Below are 26220 nucleotides of genomic sequence, written 5' to 3'. Positions count from 1 at the left end.
AAAATAGGAGCAGAAGTAGGCCATTCAGCCCCTCAAGCCTACCCCACCATTCAATAAGATCATGGCTGATCTGCCCCAGGCCTCAACTCCTCTTTCATGCCAGCTCCTCATAGCCCTCAACTTCCCAATAGTTCAAAAATATATTCACCTCCTCTTTGAATATTTTCAGTGATCTGGCCTCCACAACTCTCTAGGGTGGAGAAGTCCAGACTTTCACTCCCCTCTGAGAGAAGAAATTCCTTCGCATCTCAGTTTTAAATGAGTGCCCCCTTATTCTGTACCTACGCCCCCTAGTTCGAGATTCCCCCACTAGTGGAAACATGAACAAAACGTGATGTTGCAGATAGACTGTTGCCTGAATTGGAATCAAGTTAACAGTGATCCAGCACAGTGAACTAAGTACAAAGTGGTGAAAATAGAATTAAAAGCAGACGAGGGAGCGGGGGGGAGACATTCCAGAGATATCACAGGAATTTCCCTAACCAAATGGCAAGATTACACAAGAGGAACTACAAAAAGCACAAACATGGAAACGCCTGTAAAGGACAGATAAATAAACATACACAAAATAAGCCAGAAGGCAAAGAGAGAGAGAAATAGAGGAAAAGTGAGAAAGACAGAAAGGGGCATCTAGAGGGTGAGTGCCAGACAAAGAGATAACAACTTCCAGAGATTCCACGGGCAATTCTCATCAATTCAGTGGCATCAGAGCTGAGACTGAAGTCAGGTATCAGGTGAGTAAAGCCTATTGCTGCATCTCAGGTGTTGAACGTCATTAAAAACTTCATCCAATTGCTCTTTGTGGGAGCTTGCTGTGCGCAAATTAGCTGCTGCTCTTCCTGCTTTGCGAGGCTACCAAAACTTCAAAGGCGCTTCTTTGACCTTGAAAGCACTTCAGAATATCCTGTGGGCGGTGTCATTGTTTGACGAGAGACACTTGTCCCGTTTTTAACCCAACATGCTGGGCTGGGGAAAGAGGAGTTTTAAACCCTAAACATAAACCGCCCCAGAAAAAAAAACACCTGGCATAAAACGGAATAAAAACAAAACAAAGAGAGAGAAAAAGAAACCAATAATGGAAATGCTCAGCTGTTTCTGCGGAGAGAGAGAAACAGGCAATGGTTCAGGCTTTGCATCTAAACTCCGGCCCCTTGTCTCAGGATTCAGAAGACTTGACTTCCCCTCAGCGTAGCTGTGTCTGCTGGATTCTACCTATTTCGTTCGTAGCGAAACTCGTGTCCATCCGAAATTTGGAATTGTTCATTGTCTGTTTGCGAGTGAAATTCCGAGCTCCTACCATCTTCCCCTTTATACTCACAAAGTGGATTCTCTCACTAATAACCAACCGATTCCAACTGAACCAACAACAGCCCCCACCAGATCAGTGAACAACTGCAAGAGAACGAGGACTGTAAGTTAACAATTTTCAGCTCAGTAAACCCTTTTAAACTCGGTTTTGTATACATACACACCTATTATTCTCTCCTAGGTACAGACTTCAGTAGTTTTTTGTTTTTATTTATTGTGATGTCTTTGTGCTGGACGGGCCAGATTCAGACTGTCATTGATTGAGCAGCTCTCGTTAAGGCGTGACAATGCTCAGCCTTGGAGTGGGTCCCATTTCAGAGTGGAAACGGAATCCGGCCCAAGGTGGATTGGAATCATAGACTGGGCGGGGGGAAACGGTGAGCGAGGAATGGGAGGCTTTCAAAACTGAAACAGTGCAGGTAGACATTAGCCACGCTGCCAGCACGGGGGAGAGGTGGGGGGGTGTTAGGGAGAAGAAGGGAATCCAAAACTAGACCTCCCTGTGTGACGAAAGATATAAAGGTTAAACTGGGGCAGAAAAAAGAAATGGGTTGCAATAAATGTCAGGCCTGCAATAAAATGGCGAAGCAATCTGAACATATCAAAACGCAAGGGAAAATAGAGAAATGAAGTAAGAGGGCGGAAAGGGGGCGAATGTGTGGTGGCTAAATTTACCGATGACACCAAGGTAGGGGGGAACGTAAGTTGTCAAAATGAGGTACGACGTTTGCAAAGGGATGTAGATAGATAAGTGAGTGAGCAAAAATGTTGGCAGATGGAGCATAAGGTGTGAAAATGTGAACTTGTCCTCTTTGGCAGGAAGAATAGAAAAACAGCATGTTACTTAAATGGAGAGAGATTGCAGAACTCTGTGGTACAGAGGGATCTGGGTGTCCTGGTACATGAATCGCAAAAAGCTAGGATGTAGGTTCAGCAAGTGATTAGGGAGGCAAATTAAATGTTGGCGTTTACTGGATGAGGAATGGAATATAAAAGTAGGGAAGTTTTGCTGCAGCTGTACAGGGCCTTGGTAAGATCACATCTGTAGTAGTATGTGCAGTTTTGGTCTCCATATTAAAAAAAATAATAATTACTTTAGAAGCAGTTCAGAGAAGGTTCACTGGACTCATTCCTGGGACAAATGTGTTGTCTTATGAGGAAAGGGTGAGCAGGTTGGGCCTATATCCATTAGAGTTTAGCAGAATGAGAGGTGATCCTATTGAAACATATAAGGTCCTGAGGGGACTTGGCAGTTAACTGTCAGTCACCATCTGTGGTGCATTCTCCATGGCAATGCCATTTGCCAACCAATCAGCACTCTCTTCACACAGAGTATAAATTTTTGTTTCCCCCTTGTATTGGTATTCTTGCGAGTGTCCTGATGAGTGCAAGATGAAAAGCTTCAACATGTCTCCATTTTCAGTATGTTAAAATGATGCTGAATGAATGGAGAGACCTGGGATATGAGAGCATAAATCTTTGAAGCTAGCAGAGCAAGTTGGGCGGACTGTTAGAAAAGGGATGGGCAATAAATGCTGACCTTGCATCCATCTCCATGAATGAATTTTAAAAAATGGTAAAAGCCATATGAAGTCTTCGGCCTTATGATCAGGGGCACAGAGCAGAAAGGAAAGGACATTATGATAAACAACTGTGTTCACTGGTTGGACCCCAGCTGGAATATTAAGTTTAATTTTGGGTGCCATGCTTCAGGAAGGATATCAGGGTCTCAGAGAGGCGACAGAAGAGATTTTTTGAAATGATACCCGGGATGTGGGATTTCATTTGGGTGGAGATGTTGGAGTTGTTCTCCTTAGAGAAGAGAAATTTAATGGAAACTGTATTTGAGGCATTCAGCATCGAGAAAGGTTTCAATAGAATAAATAAGGAGAAAGCATTTCCAATGACAGAAGTGTTGGCAAATGGAGGACAGAGACTTTGGGTAAGTGGCAAAAGGAGAGTTGAGAAGAGGAGCATTACACAGTGAGTTATGATCTGAAATGCATTTCTAGAAGGTTGGTGGAATCAAATTCAATTGTAACTTTCAAAGGGGAACTGGATAAATACTTGAAGGGGAACAATCATCAGGGTCATGAGGAAAGAGCTGGGGAGTGACCCTAATTGGATAGCACTTTCATAGGTATCATGGGCAGAATGGCCTCATCCTCTGCTACTTTTCTTTGATTCTATGAATCTATCATGGGAGATTGTCATATTGATATGGAAAAAGGAACTCTGTAGGGAACATGTTAATTCCCTTGTGATGTAACAATGTGCTTAGAGAAGAGTTAGGGAGAAAGAGGGCAGCATTACAGGACTAGAGGGAAACCGATAGAGACAGAGTGATAGCAAAGAGGAAAATAGAGAGAGAAAAAAAGACAGAAAGCAAGATATAGAGGAAATGTTATAAAGAAAGTGAAAGAAAGAAGAGAGAGAGATAAAGGAGGAATAGCAGAAATGAGAATAGCTGTGTGAGAGAAATGAAAAGAGAGAGAAGCAGAGTGTGAGCCAGAAGGAAGACAAAAAGTGGACAGAGAGAAAGATGGGAGAAATAGTCACATAGAAAGAGAGAGGAAACAAAAAAACAAGAGGCAAAGAGAGACAGACAAAAACATGAGATAGAGAGGAAGGGGAAAAAATCACATAGAAAGAGGGACTGAAAGAGGCCAAAAGAGAAAATGAGAGGCACTGAATGAGAGACATACAGCCAGACAGAAACAGGGAGACAGGACAGGCAAGTGAAGAAACAGGATAGGCAGACACAGAAAAACAGAACAGGAAAATGGAGAAATTAGACAGGCAGGCAGGGAGGGATAAGCATATAGAGAGAAAGAGACAGGACAGGCAGGCCGAGAGACAGGACAGGCAGGCAGACACAGGACAACCAGGCATATAGACTGACAGAAAAAGGCAGGTGATAGAGATAATAAGCCAGGAGGGCAAAGAGAGGCAGACAGAATGAAAGACACAGAGAGAGACAGACAGAGAGAAGGAGATGTTACTGGGATGTGATGGGAACTGACTGATCCCTCTCTGGGAGAGAGTGAAGAATTTCTGGCACCAGGAACAACACTGTTTGGGGCAGTGTCAACATCTTTGGAATATTAGCCCACTTGAAGACATTAACATCCCTGTCCAAAATATTAACCACTCCTGGGACATTAAGATGACATTCCAATCATCGCTGGAACATTAACCCTCCCCTGGAACATAAACCCCTCTTGGAAGAATGGCCCCTCTTGGGATAGTAACCCACTAACCTCCACCCCTGATACAGTAAACCCCCAGAACGTTAACCCCTGCCATGTCACTAACCTGTCATACAACATTAATCCCTTTTGCAATAATAATAACCCTGGAGCAGTAACCATTCTTGGATTATTAACCCTTTCAGGAAAATTAACACCTCGCAAAACTAACCCCTCCTGAGACATTAACCCTTCTATGCCATTAACCTCTCCTGGAACATCAATACCTTTGGGTCACTAACCCCTCCTGTAACATTAACCCATTCTGGGTCATGAAACTCTCTTGAACATTAACCCTCCTTGGACATTAACCCCTTGGAATATTAAACACTCTTGGAACATTAAGTCCTCCTGGAAATGTAACTCCTCCTGGAACATTAACTCCCATTGGAAAATTAGCCCCTCATGGAACATTTTCCCTTCCTGGAATGTGAATCTCTCTTGGGACACTGGCTCACAAGGGGCACTAAAACCTCCATTAATCCTTACTAGAACACTTAAACCCTCACTGGAACATTAAAACCTCCCAAACTATTAACCATGTCTGGAGCATTAACACCTCTCGGGCATTAGCCCTACCTAGAACATAAAACTTTCCTGGAATACAAATCCATTCTGGGTGTTGTGGACAATGGGTGGTGAATGTTGAACAGCTGAAATCCCAGAGGGAAACTTGGAACAGCTGCCACTTGGAAACTTGGAACTGTTTTGCAATTTGTATTTTTATTTTGAGTTGCAAGACTTGAATTCAGTAGTAATAAGACTGCCGAGTCTTAGAGGTTTTTTAAAAACTAAATTAAACATTTGTTAATAAAATAAATGATTTTAAGGACATACATAGGTGTACAAATTACTACTATAATGACTTCTAAATCCCTTCATTAGTCTAGCTCCCAGTTACACCTCCATGAAGGCAACAGTAAAACAACTTTGATTTCAACAGACCCTGGCAAAACACACAATACCCTGGACAGTGATATTTAAAATGAATTCTCTTAACTTCGGTACCTGGAGACAGCAGCTTGGTACATAGGGGCTGGAGGCTTTTCACACTTCTTAGATCTTAGAATGCCTTCTTTCCTGACACGTAAACTTTATACGTGTTTCTCCCTTTTTAATGTAAATCCCATTGTTCCAGTATGTCTTTGCAATTTTACTTTTCTCTTAATATAAATCTTTCATAGTACTTCATATTATCAGTAATCTTTGGGAAAAATAAACACACTGTTTGGCTTAGCCTCTTATGGCTAGATGTAACATCTTTACCATCTCTTTGAAATTCATAACTCTGGTTTATCTAAAAATGCAAATGTTCTTCACACCTTACATTCTAAAACTTCAGCCATGTTTATGTATTTAGCATTTCAAACCTAATATCTCTTCTGCAACATCAAAGCCCCCAGATCAGCTGTCTGTAATTTAATTAAAGCCCACACACACATCTACACACAGAGAAACTAATCCAAACCCCACTATTAAGCTTCATTTTCTTATATACATAAACTCCACCTGAATAGTCTTGCACTTTTGTCTTAAAACTTGTCCAGAAGCTTTTAAGGATTGCTGTCTGTATAAACAATTGCTTCTGATGAATTGTTTGCCACATAAATCTCAAAATGTGGCAATGCTAATAGCAAACCCAGAGTCTCCATTTGGATCATTGAAAAGCTTCTCTGTTGTACATTCAACTTTTGTGAAAAAAATGCCCTAGCACTTTTTCAATTCCAGTGTCACCTTCATGCAACATTATGGCCCCAGTGCCCATTTCGCTTGTGTAAATTGCTTTGCATAATTGGTTACTGCCAAAACTGGTGTCATAGACAATACAGTTTTCAAACTGTCAAATGCCTCCTGACACTCTTGGCGCCATTGAAACCTCTTGTTCTTTTTTAATAGTTCAGTCAATGGAGCAAATATACGGCTAAAATCTGGTACAAATTTCCAGCAAAATTCACTCATGCCCAGAAATCTTGAAACTTTTAATTTTGTTGTAAGCACAGTGAAAATTCATGATATCCTTGATTTTTACATCTCTTGAAGCCACCTTACCATGTTCATTAGTATGGCCTAGACACATAACTTGTCCTTTTGCAAATTCACTTTTAGCCACATTCATCACCAAATTAGCTTTTATAATCAATTAAATAATTCTTCCAGGTGTTGTAAATGCTCCTCCCATGTTTGACTGAAAACTATCAAGTCGTCAATATAAACAGCACAATTGCTCAGTCCTGCAATTATATTATTTGTCAGCCTTTGAAATGTTGCAGGTGCATTTTTCATACCAAATGGCATGATTTTAAACTGGTATAGTCCAGCTGGCATCACAAAAGCCAATATCTCCTTTCCTCTCTCCAATAACAGTACTTGCCAATATCTTCTTAGTAAGTCAATCTTTGTAATAAATTTTGACTGTCCCATTTCCTCAATGCAATCTTCCAACAGTGGTATAGGATATGAATCTGCTTTTGTCACTGCATTCACCTGTCAATAGTTCACGCAGTCTTTGTGTTCCATCTGGTTTCAGTACCAGTACAATAGGTGAACTCCAGCTTACAACAATTAGACTCAATTATGTAATTTTGAAGCATTAAATCAATTTTTTAAGTACTTGTGATACTTTTGATGGATTTAATCTTTAAGAATGTTGCCTTATCAAAGATGAAACTTCTACACATACATCATGTATAGCTAAATATGTCCTTCCCAGTTTATTCCCACAAATTGGTTTGTGTGACTTCAATAGCTTCTCCAAATCACTTTGACACTTGTCTGGAAGGTAACTCAATATTACACTTAAATTTTCAAATACACCCTCATTATCCAATTTTATTAGAGAATCCTGCATTTCTACCTCTTTCTCTTTATCTACCAATAATAATGCTTCCTTTTGGTCCTCTTCCCTGTCAAAGAACGTTTTAAGCACTTATTTACATGACACACCCTCTGCTTATTTTTTTCTATCTGAAGTATTTATTAAATAATTTGCTTCACTTGGTTTCTTTTCAATCCTGTAAGGCACACTGAAACTTGCCTTAACAAGTCATCCAGTGCTGGTAACAGAACTAGCACCTTTACCCCAAAACAAAAATATGAGCTGTAGCTTTCCTGTCTGCTTTCACTTTAATCACTTGCTGTGATAGCTTTAAAAGTTCCCTAACTAACTCACATGCTCTGTCCAATCTTTTTCTGAAGTTTGATACATAATCCAGGAAAGTACTTTCAAATTTTGACCAACCAATTTCTCTTGAATCAATTTCAGTGGTCCCGTTATCTCAGGACCATAAGCTAGTTCAAAAGGGCTAAAACCAGCTGATGCATTAGGAGCATCCGTAATAGAAAATAACAAGAATGGAATTCCCCTAACCTGGTCCTGGATGGTCTTGACTATACACCCTCATCTTAACTTTTAAAGTTTGATGTCATTCTTCCAAAGCCACTTGTGACTCAGGATGGAAATGTGTTCACTTAAGCTGTTTTGTCCCCAAACTGCTCATTACTTCCTTAAACAGCTGTGACATGAAACCTGAACACTGATCTGATTGTATTTCTTTTGTTAAACTGTATCTTTAAATTACTCTTCCACAATTCTCTGTATTGTAATGTTTCTCAAAGGTATCATGACAGGAAACCTTGCAGGCACATTCATTTTTGTCAGTAAGTACTGATTTCCACTTTTAGTCTTAGGGAGGGGTCCTACACAATCATTCATGACCCTAGGAAAAGGTTCCTTAAATGCTAGAGTTGGAATTAAAGGTGCCGGCTTAATCACTGCTTGTGGCTTCCTTATCACCTGACACATCTGACATGTTCTACAGAATTTGACTATATATCTATGCAATCCTGGCCCAAAAAAATATTTTTGTATTTTCACCTGTGTCTTTCCAATTCCTAAATGTCCCCCCGTTGGAGTTTCGTGAGCTATCCTCAGAATTTCGTTTCTATATCTAAATAGTATAACAGTCTGATACATCGCCTTCCAGCTTTCATTTGCTGAAATGTGATACAGCCACCATTTTCTCATTGAGACATTACCCTGAAGGTGACAACATTCTGGAATACATTTTGTCTCTGTTTCTGAGTAAACTGTTTGATATGACTGTCTTATATGTGCATCCTTTTTCTGTAACTACATCAACTGCCTTGAGTTAAACACCTCAGCTGCATTTTCAACTCTTTCTTCCTGAACAATGTTATCAAAAAACAGTGCCAACTAAATGAACTTGCATACCTTCTCCCTGACATTTAACTTCCTGCTCTTCTTGGTGAACCTGTGAGTCTGTGATCTTGTCACCACACAATCTGGAAACAATCCAGGATGCTCTCTCTACAACACTTTTGTTGAAGACACATCTACAGGCTACTCACCCGCATTTGTGACCCAGCTATATCATTACCCAAAATAACTTGAACCCTGAAATGGGCAAGTTTTCTGGTACTCCAACAATCACCTCACCTGTTTTCCACTCACTCTTTAAACTTACCTTCCACAATGGAATAGGTTTAGCATCTCCATGAATCCCAGTTATTTTCACCTGTTCCTTCAATACTCCCTCTGAACAACAAATGTCACTAGCCCACAACATTAAGGATTGACTAGCCCCGTGTCTTTGGAAATTTTAATATCTTTACCGACTACACCCTGTACACAAGGAAAGACTTTCCCTTCAAATTCAAAAATTTTAAACATCTCTGCAACCTGCTCATCAAACTCTCCTGGGCAAATTGTGAACACACTCCCACTTCTTTACCTATCACTGATCCTTCCTGTTTTATCTGTATAGAAACCTTTGGTTTTTCCCATGCCTGTACCTCAGAAACGACAGTACTTTTACTTCTAGAACTGTTCTGCACCCCAATAATCCCAATGGATTTTCCCTGTAATTCCCAACACACTGACTTCATGTGACCAACTTTGTTACAATGAAACATTTCAATTTTTAAGTGTCACTTCTACCCTCAGCACCTTCCTTTTTATTCTGAGAAAAAACTTCCAGGGAATTTCCACCTATTCCTTCTCTTCCCTGATTACCTACCTTCATTTCACCTTCCCTCTTTCTATTCTTCTCTGATTTAAAAAGGCAATGAGAAAGAGGTTTAGCTCTATGAATTAATTCATAATTATCAGCTATCTCTGCTGCTTGTCTTACTATTTCAAACTTCTGTTCCTCCACATGAGTTCTCACTGCCAAAGAAATTGAATCTTTAAATTCTTCCAAAACAATTACTTCTCTAAGAGCTGCATATGTCATCTCCATCTTTAATGCCGTATCCATTGGTCAAAATTACTTTGTTTTACTCTCTCAAACTCAATGTAAGTTTGCCCAGTCTGTTTTCTCATATTTCTAAATTTCTGCCACTATGCCTCAGGAACCAACTCGTATGCACTCAAAATAGCTTTTTAACCACATCATAGTTCATTGACACTTCTTCTGACAGTGAAGCATCATGTGCTTTACCCAGCAACCTGAATTGTAACAACAATGTCCAGTTTTCCTGTGGCCATTTCATGTGTTCAGCGATCTTCTCAAATGAAATAAAGATTGCTTCCACATCTCTTTCCTCAAACTTCAGAAGAGCTTGTACAAATTTAAACATCTCCCCACTGGATTTCAGGTTAAAGGTTTTTTCATCATCAGAAGTTCCCTCAGCATCTGATGTCTCCTTTTCAAATTCTAACTTTTTAAGCCATTACTCACTGTCTCTTCCCTTCTTTGCCCCTTTCTTTGCTAACTTTTCCCTCTGGAGGTCAAGCTTTTTGCATTTCCATTTCTTTTTGAAATAATCTCTCTTTCTCCCTTTTTTTTCTGCTGCCTCTAGTTGCAGTTTTTTTTTTCATTTCAATTACTTTTTCATTTTTGTCTCCAATTCAAGTTTTCTCAGTTCATTTGATTGTTCAAATTCAAGCCTTTTCATTTCTAACTGATGTTTCACTACCTCCAGCTTTAACTCATGAGTGTCAGGTTTCACTTCCAATTTTAAATGTTATGCTTTCACTTCAACTATGTTTGCTTTCTTTGCCTCTACAGGTAATCTCAACTGCAACTTCTCCAGCAACCCTGTTAATCCAATCAGAGTTATATCTTCTGCTTCCAAAAAATTGTTAGCCATAGATGCAGCCATTTTTGCAGTCTCACCACTTCAAAAATACCTCACACCAACTCTTGAATTCAAACTGCTTCTTGTACTCATAACGTTAAGATTCACCAACTCCAAACCAATCAAGGAATTTCAAATATATCCCGCAAAGAGCACCCAATTTTGTTATGGCACAATGGATGGAAAATCCCAGAGGAAAGCTTGAAACAGCTGCCACAGCTGTTTGCAATTTGTATGTTTATTTTGAGATGTGAGCCTTAAATTCAGTTGTAATAAGATTACCGAGTCATAAAGGTTTTTTCAAAACTAAATTAAACATTTATTAATAAAATAAATTATTTTACGCACATACGTGGGTCGACAGATTACCACTATGATAACTCCTAAATCCCCTCATTTAAGTAGCTCCCAGTTACACCTCCATTCAGGCAACATTAAACAACATAGATTTCAACAGACCCAGGCAAAGCACACAATATACTGGACAGTGATATTTAACATGAATTTTCTTAGTGTCAGTTCCTGGAGACAGCAGCTTGGTACATAGAGGCGGAGGCTTTTCATGCTTGTTACATCTCACAATACCTTCTTTCCTTACACATAACCTCATCTCCTTTATATATGTTTCTCCCTTTTCAGTGTAAATCCCATTGTTCCAATATTTCTTTGCAATATACCTTTACAATAAATTACAAAAGTATTATGAAAATTATTGTATTTTCGTGACATGGGACATTTACCATTTAGCATTATTAGCACTAGAAACTAACCCATCCAGGGACACTAATGCTGCTCCAGATTAACCCCTCATGGGACATGAAATCCACCAGGATTGTTTACTCACCTCCCAGATATGAGCCTTTCCTCTTGGATAAACCCCTCCAGGGCCATTAGCCCTTCCTATGTCATTATCCCCTCCTTGGACATTAACTACTTTTGAAACAATTAACTCCTTTGTCATGAATTCCATTGACCTGTGTGTCCCTGGGTGCTAAATTTGCAGTCTGTGGAAATTGCAACATTTAAGATATAGGTTATCCATTGCTTGTTAGCTTGGTTCCTGCCTAGTAACAAGGGTGGGACATTCTGGGAGTGTTTTGATTGGTCACCAGAGCATTTCAAGTGTCAGTGAACAATTCTTCTTAAGGCAGTCAGTTTTGGGCAGCCTGCCAGCTAAGAAGTGTCACAGAGACAAAGGACAGGAACAGGTCCCAGTTGAGTTATGTTAAAACTTAAAGAAAACTTATGAGGAGAAGGCTTTAAGTAAAGAGGGCTGTTGGGGCAAGGTACCCCTTTTGAGCAGTGTAGTTCTGCCTGGCATGGCCATAAATCTGAAAGTGTGCTTATAAGCTAGTGTTTGAGTATACTCAGGAATCCAGTGAGAAGCAATCTCAGAAGGCGAGATTGAAACCTATGAGGTGGGCCATTGTGAAAGCTGCTGGAGCGACTCTTGGAGATAATTCCAAGGCGAGATCTTAGAAGGTGAATCTGGGAATCCCTCATGAGGCAGAGTTTCAATGAGATTGTTTGACTTGGTATTTACTTACGTCTGGGTGGATTCTTGAGAGATCCATGGACTCTCTCTTGGTTGCATCTGTCATTTACTCTGTGTTGCGGCATGTCTGACCACTGTTCATCTGTTAATTCACATGTACCTCATACTTACCCTGAATTTAGAGTATATGATACATATTGTAAATCAGTTTACAATAAATCATTTTATCTTTCTGAACTTGTAAAGTTTATTTATGTTCATTCAAAACCCATGGAATCTTGTGACTTTATTCCAAGAGGAGGTTTCTTGAATGCCAGCCTTTAAACAAAATATTACTGGCCCCTAATTGGATTTCTCCACCCCACCCCCACCCCCCCCCCCCCCCCCCCCCCCCCCCCCACCCCCCAACATCCCAGGGTCTGGATAAATATCGTAACTCCTTGTTAATATCCCTCTTGAGCATTTATCTCCTTCCCAGGCATTCATCTTTCCCAGGACACTACCACTGCTGGGGCATTAATTCCTCCTTGGAATAAAACCTCCCCAGATGCTGACCCTTCCCAGGGCCTTAAGCTCTCGTGGGACATTAACCCCTGTTGGAGACTAATGGCATCTTGCACATTTCCCCACTCCTTTGCCCCAGCCATGACTCCCTCCCCCACCCCTAGTTATGTTAACCCCTAATTGAGGCTGTAACTCCTGCTGGGATTAACCCGTCTATTAACATTAACCTCTCCTGTTAGGTTAACCACTTCTGCGGCTTGAACCTCCCTGGGATCATAGCCATTCGTGGGGCACTAACCCTCCTGTAACATTAGTTATTGTAACATTAAACTGTCCTACAAAAGTAACACTTCCCAGGACAGTAAACCCTCCTTTGACACCAACCCATACACCCAGCATCACTCTTCGCCTCTGTCTATGTAGCCCAGTGTCATCACTAATCCCAAAGCTTGGTAAGTGAGTTTTGAAAAGACAGTTCCTGACAGTCGAGAGACCCTTCGTGTCTCTGAATGACATTCTGAGCAAACAATGAATCTGACACTTAACATTGGGAAGATGGTGATGGGGAAACAGTGGCATAGTGGTAAGGTCATTGACCCAGGCTAATGCTCTGGGCACATGGGTTCAAATCCCACCATGGCAGCTAGTGGGATTTGAATTCAATTAATAAATCTGGAATTAAGTTAGTCTCAGTAACAGTGACAATCAAACTGTTGATTGTCATAAAAACCCATCTGGTTCACTAATGCCCTTTAAGGAAGGAAATCTGCCAACCTTACCTGGTCTGGCCTACATCTGACTCCAAACCCACAGCAACGTGGTTGACTCTGAACTGCCCTCTGAAAGGCAATTAGGGGTTGGCAACAAATGCTGGCCTTGCCAGTGAAGCCCACATCTCATGAAAGAATAAAGAAAAAGATCAAAGTCATTGTCTTTGGTCCCCATCACAAACTTAATTCCCTAGCCACCAACTCCAGGTTCCTGCTCCATGGCAGCTTTCTGAAACTGAACCACTCAACCTTGGTCTCATATTTGACTGAAAGCTGAACTCCCGACTACATAACTGCGCCATTACTAAAGCACCTATTTCCACCTCCATCATACCATCTGGTTCCAACATTGCCTCAGGTCATCTACAGTTGAAACCCTCCTCCATGCCCTGTAACCTCCGGATTTGACAAATCTAATGCACATCGGGCCAATCTCCCAAGTCCTAACCTTTATAAGCTGGAAGTCAACCAAATTCCTTTGACAGCACCTTCCAAACTCACTACCACTACCACCTAGAAGGACACGGACAGCAGATGTATGAGAAAACCACTACCTGCAAGTCCCCCCTCCAAGTTACACACCACCTGACTTGGAAATATATCACCGTTCCTTCACTGTCACTGGATCAAAATCCTGGAACTCCCTCCCGAACAGCACTGTGAGTGTATCTACACCACATGGACTGCAGGAGTTCAGGAAGGCAGCTCACCACCACCTTCTCAAGGGCAATTAGGGATGGGCAACAAATGCTGGTCTAGCCAATGATACCCACATCCCATGAATGAAATAATATCTTTACTTATCAAATTCTGGTCTCTTGAATTTTTAACTATTCCACCATTGGTGGCTGTGGTTTTAGCTGCCTAAACCATAAGCTTGGAATTCCCTGCATAAAAATTGGCCCAAATTTTCCGATGGCCAGGACCGAGAAATCTGGGCTTAAGCCTGTGTTGTGTGCCCTGACCCTCTGTAAATCCTGGTGTACCCACATGCACAGTAATTGCCCCAAAAGTTTAAACTTACGATGACCTGGTTTACACTGCTCGGGACCCTTTGCAAATGTCTTCACTTGGGCCAGATGTGCAAGATTTACCTGGATACTTACCCAAGAAATGTTATGCTGGTTAATACATGGTTTAGCTCAGAGATTAGCAAGCATAACTAAAATGAGCACCACAACGGATGCCCACCAATCACCACCACCCCAACCCAATGCGACACAACTTTGTCCCCCACGACCAAACCACCCACCCCACCTCCCACCAATCCAACAGCCCACTGATCCGACCACCCTCCAGACCCCATGTGACCCGATCACCCACTGGTCTGACACCCTCCAGACCCAGCCTCCCCCAAATAAGGAAAGACTGAGCAGTTTGGGCCTATACTCATTGCAATTTAGAAGAATGAGAGGGGGTCTTATAGGAACGCACGTGATTATGAGGGGGCTTGACCAGGTATGTGGAAATGCCAGCAAAGTTTCCCCTCACAGGGAAATTCAGAAGTAGGGGACATACTTTCAGAGGAAGGCACCACCCACCAAGTCAAAGCTGAGCAGGAATTTCTTCTCTGAGGGCCAAAAATTGTTGGAATCCTGTATTCCGGAGAGCTTTGGAGACTGAGTCATGAATATATTCAAGGCTGAGTTAGGCTGGTTTTTGACCTACAAGTGAGTCAAGTGTTATGGGGAGCTCATGGGAAAGTAGTGTTGAGACCAAACTCAGATTGCCATGCTCTCACTGAATGACGGAACAGGCTTGAGGGTGTGTGAGGCCTATTTTTGCTCTTATTTTTACATTCATATGCTCAGCAACCTCAGATGCATTACTTATGGAGGGGGTGACTTTGCTATTTTACACCCTTCCTTTTTTTATCGATTTCAATCCTAAAGTTGTCAGACTAGATGAGATTACAAAGGTACTGAGGGGGCGAGGCAATGGCCAATTGGTACACAAGAGTGAGAATTTTAAAACAAAGGCCTTTGGTGGACTGGGAGCCATAATTCGGCCAGTGAGCGTTTGGAGATTGGGTGAACTGGTGGATTTGGATGCGGGCAAGGGTTTTCAATGAGTCCAAGTGTACAGATGGTGGAAGATGGGATGTTGGCCAGGCGTGCATTGAAATAATGCAGCCTAGAGGCGATGAAAGAATAAACATGGGCCGTAAACGCCTAGGACCATTCGGAAAGGAGGCTGTTCATCTCTTGGACCCTGCCCCACCATTCAGTTAGATCATGGGTGGAATTTTACAGCCCTGTCACAGTGGGGGAAGGGACGGAAAAACGCGGAGAGCCATTCAAATGCCCATTAACTTCAGCGGGGCCGGAACATCCCGCCAATGGGAGAGGCCAGCAAATTTTGCCCCAAGGGCTGATATATAGCTGAACCCCCATTGAAATATTTTGGATTTTTCAACGTGAAAATTCCACAACTGTTGGCAAGGAAGGTTAAATCTTGCAGTTGTCAGTAAAATAAGACAGAAGAGTCAACCTGAGCAACAGCAGAGTGCTGTGGAGCTAGGAAAGGGTTGCGAAAGCAGAATAAATCGGTTTCTACAAAGCCAAAATGAGAACAGGAAATGCTGGAAAAACTCAGCAGGTCTGGCAGCACCTGTGCAGAGGGAACGAGGGTTAATGGGCGGAATATTCCACGCCTGCTGCTGGTGAGTGTAAGTGGACAATGTGGCAGGCCAATGTGTTTCACAACAGCACAGAGACGACGTGTGCTTGCCGGCCTACACTTGGGGGAACTGAAGTGAGTGAGCAGCAACACACTGCAGAGCTCAGCAGGACCACCTGTTGCTTTGCAGGCTTTAGCGGCGCTGTGGGGGGGGAAGGTCGGGTCGGGGCTAAGTGGTGCCCTGTCTCGGAGGTGGGTTTTGAGGGTGAGGGGGAGTAGGGGTGTGTAGGTGCCTCCCTGCCTCTGAGGCGACTTGTGATCAGGGGTTGGGGGGGGGGGGTCAAGTGCAGCCTTGCCATTGAGCTGACTGGTGGTGGGGGTGTGGGGAGGTGGTTAAGAGCAGCCCTGACATTGAATATAGCGCATGGGCTTTTGGGGTAGGAGGGCGGGGTGGGCGAGGGTAGTAGCCACGCATTGGGGAATCCTGTGGAAAGTGACCATTCCTCTGCAACCGAGACAGTTCAGGTGCAGCCACATTGATATCTGCCCCCTCAAGCAATGCCACCAAGTGCTCCAGAGCTCCCCCACCCACCTCAGTCCCATTCCCACACACCCCCTCCACACCTCCCCTTGGCACAGACTGCAAATTCATGCACACTTTATTGGAGTGCGGAGCAGTTGGACTGCACATGTTGTACAATCTCCTCTCCGATGCTGGCCATGTAGCAGACACTGCTGGAGGTGCTCACAGCCCCTTGCAATCTCAGCATCCCGGTTTGGCCCAGTCTCTCCCATGGTTCAAGCTACCAGTGCAGCCTTGCAGCGCACTAATCTTGGCCATCCAAGTGGTGGCCAGCACTCCCCAGGAAGCGTTAAGTGACCGTTACACTTATCAAAGATAGATTCTTAGTGCACCCATGCTAACTACATCTTTCCCTTTCATCCTGCAGAAGGAGTACATCAGGATCATGGAGCCTGGTGAACTAGCTGTATGCCTGATGGCCTACAGTGCACAAAGAAGACAAAGGAGAGAGCGACTGAGGCTCCTGGCTGCACAGAGGCAGGAGCAGCAACCTCAGGAAGAAGGGGCGGCTATAGACACCGCCTTTCATTCCTGTAGATGACCGAGAATTAGTGTCGCCGACGACTGCACATGTCTAGGGACCTGGTGGCTCACATCTGCCACTTACTCCAGGACTTGGCACCAAGGGGACATGAAGGGCATCCACTACCAGTGGCTGTGAAAGTGACCGTGCCGCTCAATTTCTATGCCAGTGGCTCCTTTAAGGGCTCCACTGTGGGATATCACAATTCACCAGCCACAAAATGCACCCATGAGGTCAGGGATACCATCTTCTCCAATGCACACAACTTTTTGCATTTCATCTGGGACCGAGGCAGCCAGGAAAGCAAGGGCCATTGGATTCACCCTGATCTCAGGTTTCCCAAAGATGCAGGGATTGATTGGCTGCACTCATGTGGCACTCAGGTCTCTTTCGCTACACTCGGTGGACTTCATCAACTGCAAGGGCTTCCACTCACTGAACGTGCAGCTGGTGTGCGTCCACCAGAAACACATCCTGCAGGTATGTGCACGTTTCCAGGGAGTGTGCACGATGCCGACATCCTGAGTCACTCGCAGATCCCTGCAGTCTCCCAGGGTCCAAAGCGGCTGCAGGGATGGCTCCTCAGTGACAAGGGCTACTCGCAGAGGCCGTGGCTGTTGAAACCTGTGCGGCAGCCTCAGACTGCAGCAGAGCGATGCTATAATGAGGCTCAGGCTGCAACTCACAATTTGGTGAAGCAGACCCTAGGGATGCTGAAGATGTGGTTCCAGTGCCTGGACCAGTCTGGTGGAGCCCTGCAAAACAGTCCACAGAGGGTGTCACACATCGTCGTCGTCTGCTGCACCCTTTATAACCTGCCACTCCAATGGGGAGACGAGCTGGCTGAGGAGGAGTTGGAGGAGCTGCATGTCTCCTCAGAAGAGGAGGATACTGATGGGGACGAGGGTGAGAGGGTCCTTGGAGGTGACAATGATGGGGATGAGGCCCTCGCACTGGCTAGATGAGGCAGGCGCATTCGAGAGGCCCTCACAGCTGCCAGATTCGTCAATGATGATGATGACATGCAATGAGGTGACCCCATAGTTCCTCACATCACAGTTGTGAATATTTGGCTCCAGTCTGGCTTATGGCACTGCCAATACCCTCTGTGAGAATACTGCTGTCATGGAGATGCAGCGGAGACCCTAATAGTCACTCAATCTCAGGAGTATGATGACAACATGCAGTGAGGGCACTCTATAGATCTTCACATAGCCTCTGAGAATGTCTGACTCATGTCTGGCTGGGGGCAGCTCACTTGCTCCATGATCAGGGCTTCTCAGAGAGGCAGCCATGAAACTTTAGATGCATCTGATGCTGTGTCCACCTTCAGCACCTGAGCCCTTCAGGAGCTGGAGTACAGCATCACTGGCTCCTTAAAGGTGCTGAGAGCACACAGAGAAAATGAGAGAACTCTGTGGTGCCTGCCCACTACATCCTGACAGCAATGACCAGCATCACTGAGGTGCAGGCATCAGTAATGTTTCCAGGGAGTGTGAGACTGGACCATCACCGTGGTCTGAAGTCAGAGCACAGGGAAGAGGCCCTGGACTGAGAGACACCTGCCTTTTATCTTATGCAGAAAGGTTTCATATCTGAGTGACAAGAACATTGCCCATCAGAACAAGGAGCCATAGGCAGGGAGGCATTCTTGGTAGTTTATTGACAATAGTGAACAATATATACAAGTGATCAACTACTTCTCCTTAACTTTTCTAACCCTGCTGCTATGTCTTGGTGCTCCCTGGACATCCACAGCGGAGATGGAGGCAGCCTGCTGACTGTGACTCCCTGCCTGTGATGACCTTGGCAGGCGTCCTCTGGAAGTCCAAGACTTGGAGGGCTTTTGGGGTCCTGCTGTGTGGCAGTGACACCCTCCTTGGCCTGTGGAGCTGGATCTGCTGAGATCACAGGAAGATGGGATTCGGATGGAGGGGACACACTCGGAGACACCTGGGCGGATGGACCCGGGGTGTGCACCTGCTGATCCTCCTCCCTATGGGTGCCCGAGGGCCCCTGGCTGACTCCATGAGGAGCAGGGGTAACTGGAGTGAGAGCGAGCTGCCCAGCACCCCTCTCACATACACACTGTTGCAGGCCAAGTATGGCATCAGCAATGGAGTTGAGCCCGCGCAGCAGTGCAGGAGCGACTTCCCAGACCAAGGTCTCCATGGCAGCCTCCATCTTGCCAGTGTTGACCTCGGTGCATTGCAATACTGGTGCTCTCACCTCAGCCTGAAGGCGGAAGGACTCTTTCATTGTGACTTGCAATCTGAGGAGTGCAGCGGAAACCCCTTCCTGATGTTCCCGAGCAGCTTCAGCAACTGTGACATGACAGACTCCAGGGGCTCGTCATCTGACTCAGACTCAGCAATATTCTGGCCTCCAGCAGCCGTCTAAGTGCCAGAGACCTGGGAAGTCCCTGCCTCCACCTGCTATGGATCGGAAAGTGTGATGTGCTTACAAGATTGTGATCCCGGGGCTACTCTAAAGCTAGGTCCTACCAAGGTGTGTGTCTCTGCGCTGGTGGAGGGTGTGGGTGAGCGCTGTGATGGGACTTCAGGGAGGGTGCCTTCAGATTCCTCTTCTGAGATTTCTTCAGGGCTTGATTGGAGGCCCTGGGTCATGGACTCTGTCGGCTGTTTGGCAGATATGCCTGTGAGAGCAAGGGGAGATAATTAGCGCATGGCAGTGGCCTGTGAAAGAGGACACATCACTCACAGCATGGTTGTCTGATGGATGTTGCGCTGCTGGATCCTCACTTGGTAGAGCAGCTCCAACCTCACCGTCAGCACAAGACCGGTCCCGGTCATCGCCGGCCAGCTGGATAGCTCTGTTTTCAAAGTCTGTGAGGACCATGATTTCGGGCATTTTGCCACTGGTCTGTGACCTCTCTCTCTCTTGTTGTGAGCCAGCTTGACCTGCATAGATAGAGATGGAGAAAGTGTAAGCAGGATGCCTGCCGAGCCAGATAATAAACGTGCCTGGCCTGTGTGGGTGGTGAGTGGTCCCATGGATGGGATAAGGACAATGACGGTGAGTGTGAGAGAGTGAATGGTGATGTCCTTGCACTGGCAGCAAGTGAGGGCCCTGTGGATGTGTGATTGGTTTGTGAGAGTGAGAGCTGAGAGTGATGCCGAGAGTGACTTACCCTGGTGGAACGGAGGAGATCATTCATCCTCTTGCGGCACTAGGTTGCTGTCCTCTTTTGAAGGGCGTTGGCACTGACCATCACTGCCATCACCTCCCAAGCCGAATTGGTCACATTGCTGCCCATCCTCAGCCAGATCTGGGGTACAGGATATCCCGGCGGGTCTCCACGGCATCCAACAATTGCTCGAGGCTCCAGTCATTAAACCAGAGGCCTGCAGTCTTCTTGCCTTTGAGGGCCATGTCTCCCAGGCAGCAGGCGGTGAGCTAGAAGCAATGAGCGCTGTGCTTGTGGCTGGTCTTTAAACATGGTGCCCAGCATGATGATAGCAGGCGGGCGAGTGAATGAGGAGCCCGCCCACCAAGGAAACTGCGTATTTCCCGGGAGTGCACAAATAATGAGGCGGGATTGGGACGATACGGCATGAAAACTCACCATCGGCGGGTATGACTCCATTTTGCCCGCCCGCTACCACATGGTGCAAATCTGGGATAATTCCACCCAATGTTTCAAATCTGTCTGACTCTTCCGCAGACCTCCAGAAAATAGCTGCTGTTGTGTAAATGATCGTAGGATCATTAGTTTAATGCATACTTGCTTAAACAGTAGATGTGTCAGCAAAACTTGCTGTGGTAAACCACAAGACCAAGTGTACAGATGAGAGCAACATAACTTGAAAACAAAGCTTGAGAAGCTGTAAAAAAAAAAAACAATTCTGACATTTGAATACCTAAACAGTGGCTGAGGGGCTTTTTCGAAAACCTTAAGCTTTAAAATTAAGCACAGCCCAAATATGGTCTTAGATTCAGTGGCTGATTTGAAGGGGGGCGGGAACAACATGAAAAAGCAACCCATCTGAGGCAGTTTTTAAGGAGGAACACATCTGACCTCAAGACAAGAAAGTGAGAGAGAAAAAAAAAGTTATTTTCCATGGGCAAGAGACTTGATCAATCCTTTGATCTTACGTTGTGCTCGCTTTTGCTTTCTTCCTGGTTAGACAAGCTGTCCTGTTTTTATGTGAAATTACATTATTTAAATCAGAAAATAACAAGGCTGTTTTGCTTAGTCCTGCAACATCTATCCCTCATCCAATAGGAAGCCACCAACCTCATTCCTGAAAGTTCCCAATGACCCCAGAATCTACAACTTTTAGGAGGAGAGAGTTCCAGGTTACAGCTCAGTATTCTGCAGAAGGCTGTCCACACAGGATCCACACCACTCAGTTCAGTTGATAGATCCACTGGGCACTTCCAGCTTTCATGATTTTGATGTTGCGCCTTGTTTACCAAAGGCAGTGTTTAAAGGGGAGAGGTTTCAACTCCAATGGGAAACAGTTCCCATGTTATAAAGATTCTAAACTACAGTGTGCGATATGAGCAGACTGAGGCCAATAGAATGAGGTGGCATAGTAAAGAAGTGTTGGTAGAGTCAATCCCAAACCCATAAAGTCTAACCGTTTCCCCCCCCAATCTTGTTATAATTTCAGATTCTTCACCATGGCCAACCCGACAGGATTGACACCTGAAGCTGACATCACTCTTACGCAGAGGGGTTGGTCCTCGGGATGGAGTTCCTATATATCGGTTCCAACAAGCATTGAATCTGCAGGTGGTGCCAACCTCACAGATGCCAACAACACACGTGAATGCGAGTACAGTGCCAACTTCCAGTACATCATGTTTCCCATGGTTTACAGTGTTGTGTTCGTCATTGGCACAGTGTCCAACTGCTGTGTGCTCTGGTATCTCTTCAGGAAGAAGGACACTTTCACTCCCTCTAATGTGTTCATGGTCAACCTGGCCCTGATAGACCTCATCTTTGCTGCCCTGCTTCCATTCAAAGTTGCCTATCATGCCTTGGAGAATGACTGGGTCTTCGGGGACCTGGTGTGTAAAATCACCGGCTCCTTATTCTTTGCCAATATGTACGGTAGCACTTTGTTCCTCACCTGCATCTGCGTGGATCGCTACATCGCTGTGGTCCATCCCATCAGATCACTGCAGCTCCGTAGGACTCGCTATGGCGTGCTCATTTGTTGCCTCATCTGGCTGCTTCTGGCCGCCAGCCTTCTCTACTTGACCATTGGACAACCTTTGACCAGCAAGTTCCCTGACGGCAAGACGGCCTGCCTGGAGAATTACTCTATGAGCACCTGGAGTGAACACATCTCTGGGATCAGCATCACTGCTGCAGTCATTGGGTTCTTCATTCCGTTAGTGGTGATCATAATCTGCTACCCCCTCATTGCCAGAAAGCTGCTGGAACACAAAACCGGCACAGACACGGTGCATGTGGTGAAGAGGAAAGCCCTCCGTATGGTGCTCCTGGTGCTGGTGGTCTTCATCATTTGTTTTGTCCCTTATCACCTCATCCAACTCATCCACACCCTCAGGCGCATCAAGGTTCTATGCAGCTGCCGACTCATCCAGTTCACCTACTCGGCCCGGCGAGTCACCATGGCCCTGGCCAGCCTCAACAGCTGCCTGGACCCCTTGATCTATTCATTCGCGAGTGACACCTTCAAGTGGAGAAGGTTGTGCTGTGGGGAGAAGCCTCTACTTAACATTGCCTTTCGAACTAAGCCATCAACAGTTGGAGCAAGTAGTGGCCAGACCATTCCCTAAAGGCATCAGTGAACTAGATGAGTTTTTAATGACAATTAACAATGGCTTCATTGTTAGACTTTTCATTTCAGACTTCTTATTGAGTTCAAATTTCACCATCTACCATGGTGGGATGTGAACCCAGGTCCCCAGAACATTAACCTGGGTCCCTGGATTACCAATCCAGCGACAACACGAGTGGGATGATGTCAAAAGCACAGTGAACCTGCCAAACAGATAAGGCTGAATGTCTCTGAGTGCATTAAAGAATTGAAGTAGAACCTTCTTTCAGTATTACCTCACCTGTTTTATTAAGTGCTGCAGGCCAGAAAGAACAAAAGCTTGGCACATAGGACTGTCAATAGCTATGTTTCCACGACACATGCCTTAGCCTCACAGTCATCTGTCACAACCAGGTTTGGATCTTTCCAACATGAGCTGATCTTCAATCTCACTGCCTCGAGGAAATGGGGCAAGGGGAAATCTGATTGTCTCTGCCCACTTGTTGCCCAATTAGAAACTTTCAGGGAATAGGAAGGCAACTCAAAATTAACCTAGGGAAGAGATTTGAACAGAGGGCAGGTGGGTGAGCAAGGATGAAATTATGGAGGGTCCTTGGAACAAAATCACAACTTCTAACCAAAGGCATTTGGGTAATATAATTCTCAATTAAATGGCTGTTTATGTACTTTATTAATTCTTGCTTGTACCAAATAAAGTCATAGTTATTACCAAAATGGTGCCTGTGTCAAACAATTGAACAGGGAGTCCAAGTAGACCACAGTCTCCAGGAAAGGGGTGTATGTGTGTGTGTGTGTGTGTGTCTGGGTGTGTGGGTGTGGTGCATTGTCAGTCAGTTCATTGAAGAACTCAGCTAGTGTGTGTGTGCGCATTTGCATGTCTGTGTGTGTCTGTTATGTGTCTGCCTGTGTGCGTGTGTGTGCACCTGCATGTGTGCATGTGTGTGCACGCGTGCAGGGACAGGCACCCCTGCTCACTCACATTCATAAACACACACTTAACCTGAATTCACTTGATGTATGTGTGCAGTCAGACAGACAGATACATATTCCTGGACTCACCTCATATGTGTGGACAAACTGACAAACAGGTGCAGACACACATTCATGGAACTCACCTGAACTACTTCTGTATATGTACACAGACACAAAGGCACTCAAATGCACATCCATATATATATATATATATATATATATAAAAATATCGACACACACAAATATTTGCATGCACACATTCACATGCACAAAAATACATAATATAGGCAGAACACACACATTAAAACACATACAAACTCTCTTACACAATCACAAAGAATCTCTTTTCCTCACACACAATCACTTTTTCTCTCACACCTATGCCAAAATGGATAACACTTCAATACATTCAAACACGTGCACACTGTAACTCACACACACAAACGCACAAAAAAATACACATAAAAATGCATGTCCACACACAGAGACATAGAACATCAGACTCATACAAGCAAAACATGCACACAGAAATACACAGATGCATCCTTCTAAATATATAGACACGCATATCATACATACACCAATATAGACATACACATATTCACAGATTGGTCCAATACAGTTTAGGTACCACTAGTATGTTTTATGTCTATCAGACTATAGGTGAACCTTGAGATTAGAGAAATTTTGCAGGCTTTTAATGAAACCTATAGGGTTTAGGTAAAAAATTTGTGTCTGACAAATCACATGGGAGTTCATCTGCATCTTGTAAGGTTCAGATGAATCTCTTGGTTTTTAGGTGAAACCTGGGTTCAGCTGGATATTGGGGAGTTCAGGTGAATGTTGAAAAGTTCAGGTGAATATTGTGGGATTCAGGTGAGTAAGCTACTGTTCTGGTATATGTTATCGGGTTTGTTTGACCCAGGTGTATCACCAGGGAGACCTAGAAAAGCTGAAGTCAAGGGGAAAACAATCCACTGTGGTTGGAGCCATACCCAGCACAAAGGTTGTGGTTGTTGGAGGTCAATCTGACCTAGCCAGCAACACCCACGAAAGAATAACAAAAAAGCCAGTCAGCTTCTAGACTGATCCAGAGCAGTCCCCCACCCAGAGTACATTCTGCGCCCTTGCCACCCTCAGTGCTTCCTTCAAGTGGTGTTCAACATGGAGGAGCTTTGACTCATCAGCTGAGGGAGGGTGGTACGTGGTAATCAGCAGGAGGTTTCCTTGCCCATGTTAGACCTGATGCCATGAAACTTCATGGGGTCCGAAGTCGATGTTGAGGAATCCCAGGGCAACTCACTCTCAACTATATACCACTGTAATTCCACCGTCCGTCCTGCCAGTGGGACAGGACATACCCATGGATGGTGATGGTGGTGTCTGGGACATTATCTGTAAGATATGATTCCGTGAGGATGACTATGTCAGGCTGTTGCTTGACAAGTCTCCCAATTTTGGCACTAGGCCCCCCGATGTTTGTAAGGAGGACTTTGCAGAGTCGATAGGGCTGAGTTTGCCGTTGTCGTTTCCAGTGCCTAGGTCGATGCTGGGTGGTCCATCAGGTTTCATTCCTTTTCGTAGGCTTTAATACAACCGAGTGGTTTACTAGGTCATTTCAGAGGGCACTTAAGAGTCAACCACATAGCTGTGGATCTGGAGCCACACATAGGCCAGACAGGGTAAGGACGGCAGGTTTGCTTTGTGAGCCAGCTGGGGTTTTATGACAAGTGACAATGGTTTCATGGTCACTGTTACCAAGACTAGCTTTTGACTGCAGATTTATTAACTGAATTTAAATACCACAAGCTGCTGTGGGATTTGAACCTGTGTCCCCAGATTATCACTATGCCACCGCCTTCTCCATCGAGGAATTCTCTGAGGTGGCTGGGAGCTGTCTGGGTGTTCTCTGGGTCTGTCTAGGTGCTGTATGGATCTGTTGAGGAGTTCTCTGGGTCTGACTAGGAGCTGCCTGTGTGTTCTCTGTGTCTGTCTGGGAGCTGTCTGAGTCTGTCGAGCTTTCTGGCTCTGTCTGGTAACTATATGAGTCTGTCGAGTTCTCTGGGTCTGTCTACGTGTTATCTGGGCCTGACTAGGAGTATCTGAGTCTGTCGAGGAGTTCTCTGGGTCTTTCTGGGAGCTGTCTGGATCTGTCAAGGAGTTCTCTGGGACTGTCTAGGAGCTATCTGAATGGGTTGAAGAGTTCTCTGGTCTGTCTGGGAGCTTATAAGTCTGTTGAGTTCTTTGGGTCTGCCTGGGAGCTGTTTGAATCTGTCAAGGAGTTCTCTCAGTCTGTCGGAGAGTTCTCTGAGTCTGTCTAAC

The 26220-nt window shown here is 44.7% G+C and overlaps 1 protein-coding gene across 4 annotated transcripts in view; it reads left to right on the top strand.

Moving 5' to 3' along the window:
- The window catches only part of LOC121272281 (lysophosphatidic acid receptor 6-like), an 85876-nt gene extending 62236 nt beyond the window's left edge, over positions 1-23640 (top strand). Inside the window, exons 1-2 of one of the 4 annotated variants that reach the window (XM_041178846.1) lie at positions 550-734; positions 21787-23640. In XM_041178846.1, coding sequence (XP_041034780.1) covers positions 21797-22924 — 1128 coding nt within the window. In that variant the 5' untranslated portion in view covers positions 550-734; positions 21787-21796 and the 3' untranslated portion in view covers positions 22925-23640. Of the gene's footprint in view, positions 1-549; positions 735-900; positions 1412-17600; positions 17630-21786 lie in introns of those variants that run through there. The other 3 variants (XM_041178844.1, XM_041178847.1, XM_041178848.1) reach the window with 3 other exon arrangements.
- Positions 23641-26220: the final 2580 nt, after the last annotated feature.

This window comes from Carcharodon carcharias, chromosome 33 (assembly GCF_017639515.1).
Source record: "Carcharodon carcharias isolate sCarCar2 chromosome 33, sCarCar2.pri, whole genome shotgun sequence".
NCBI classification, from domain to species: domain Eukaryota; kingdom Metazoa; phylum Chordata; class Chondrichthyes; order Lamniformes; family Lamnidae; genus Carcharodon; species Carcharodon carcharias.
This window is presented reverse-complemented; position numbering and strand designations above follow the sequence as displayed.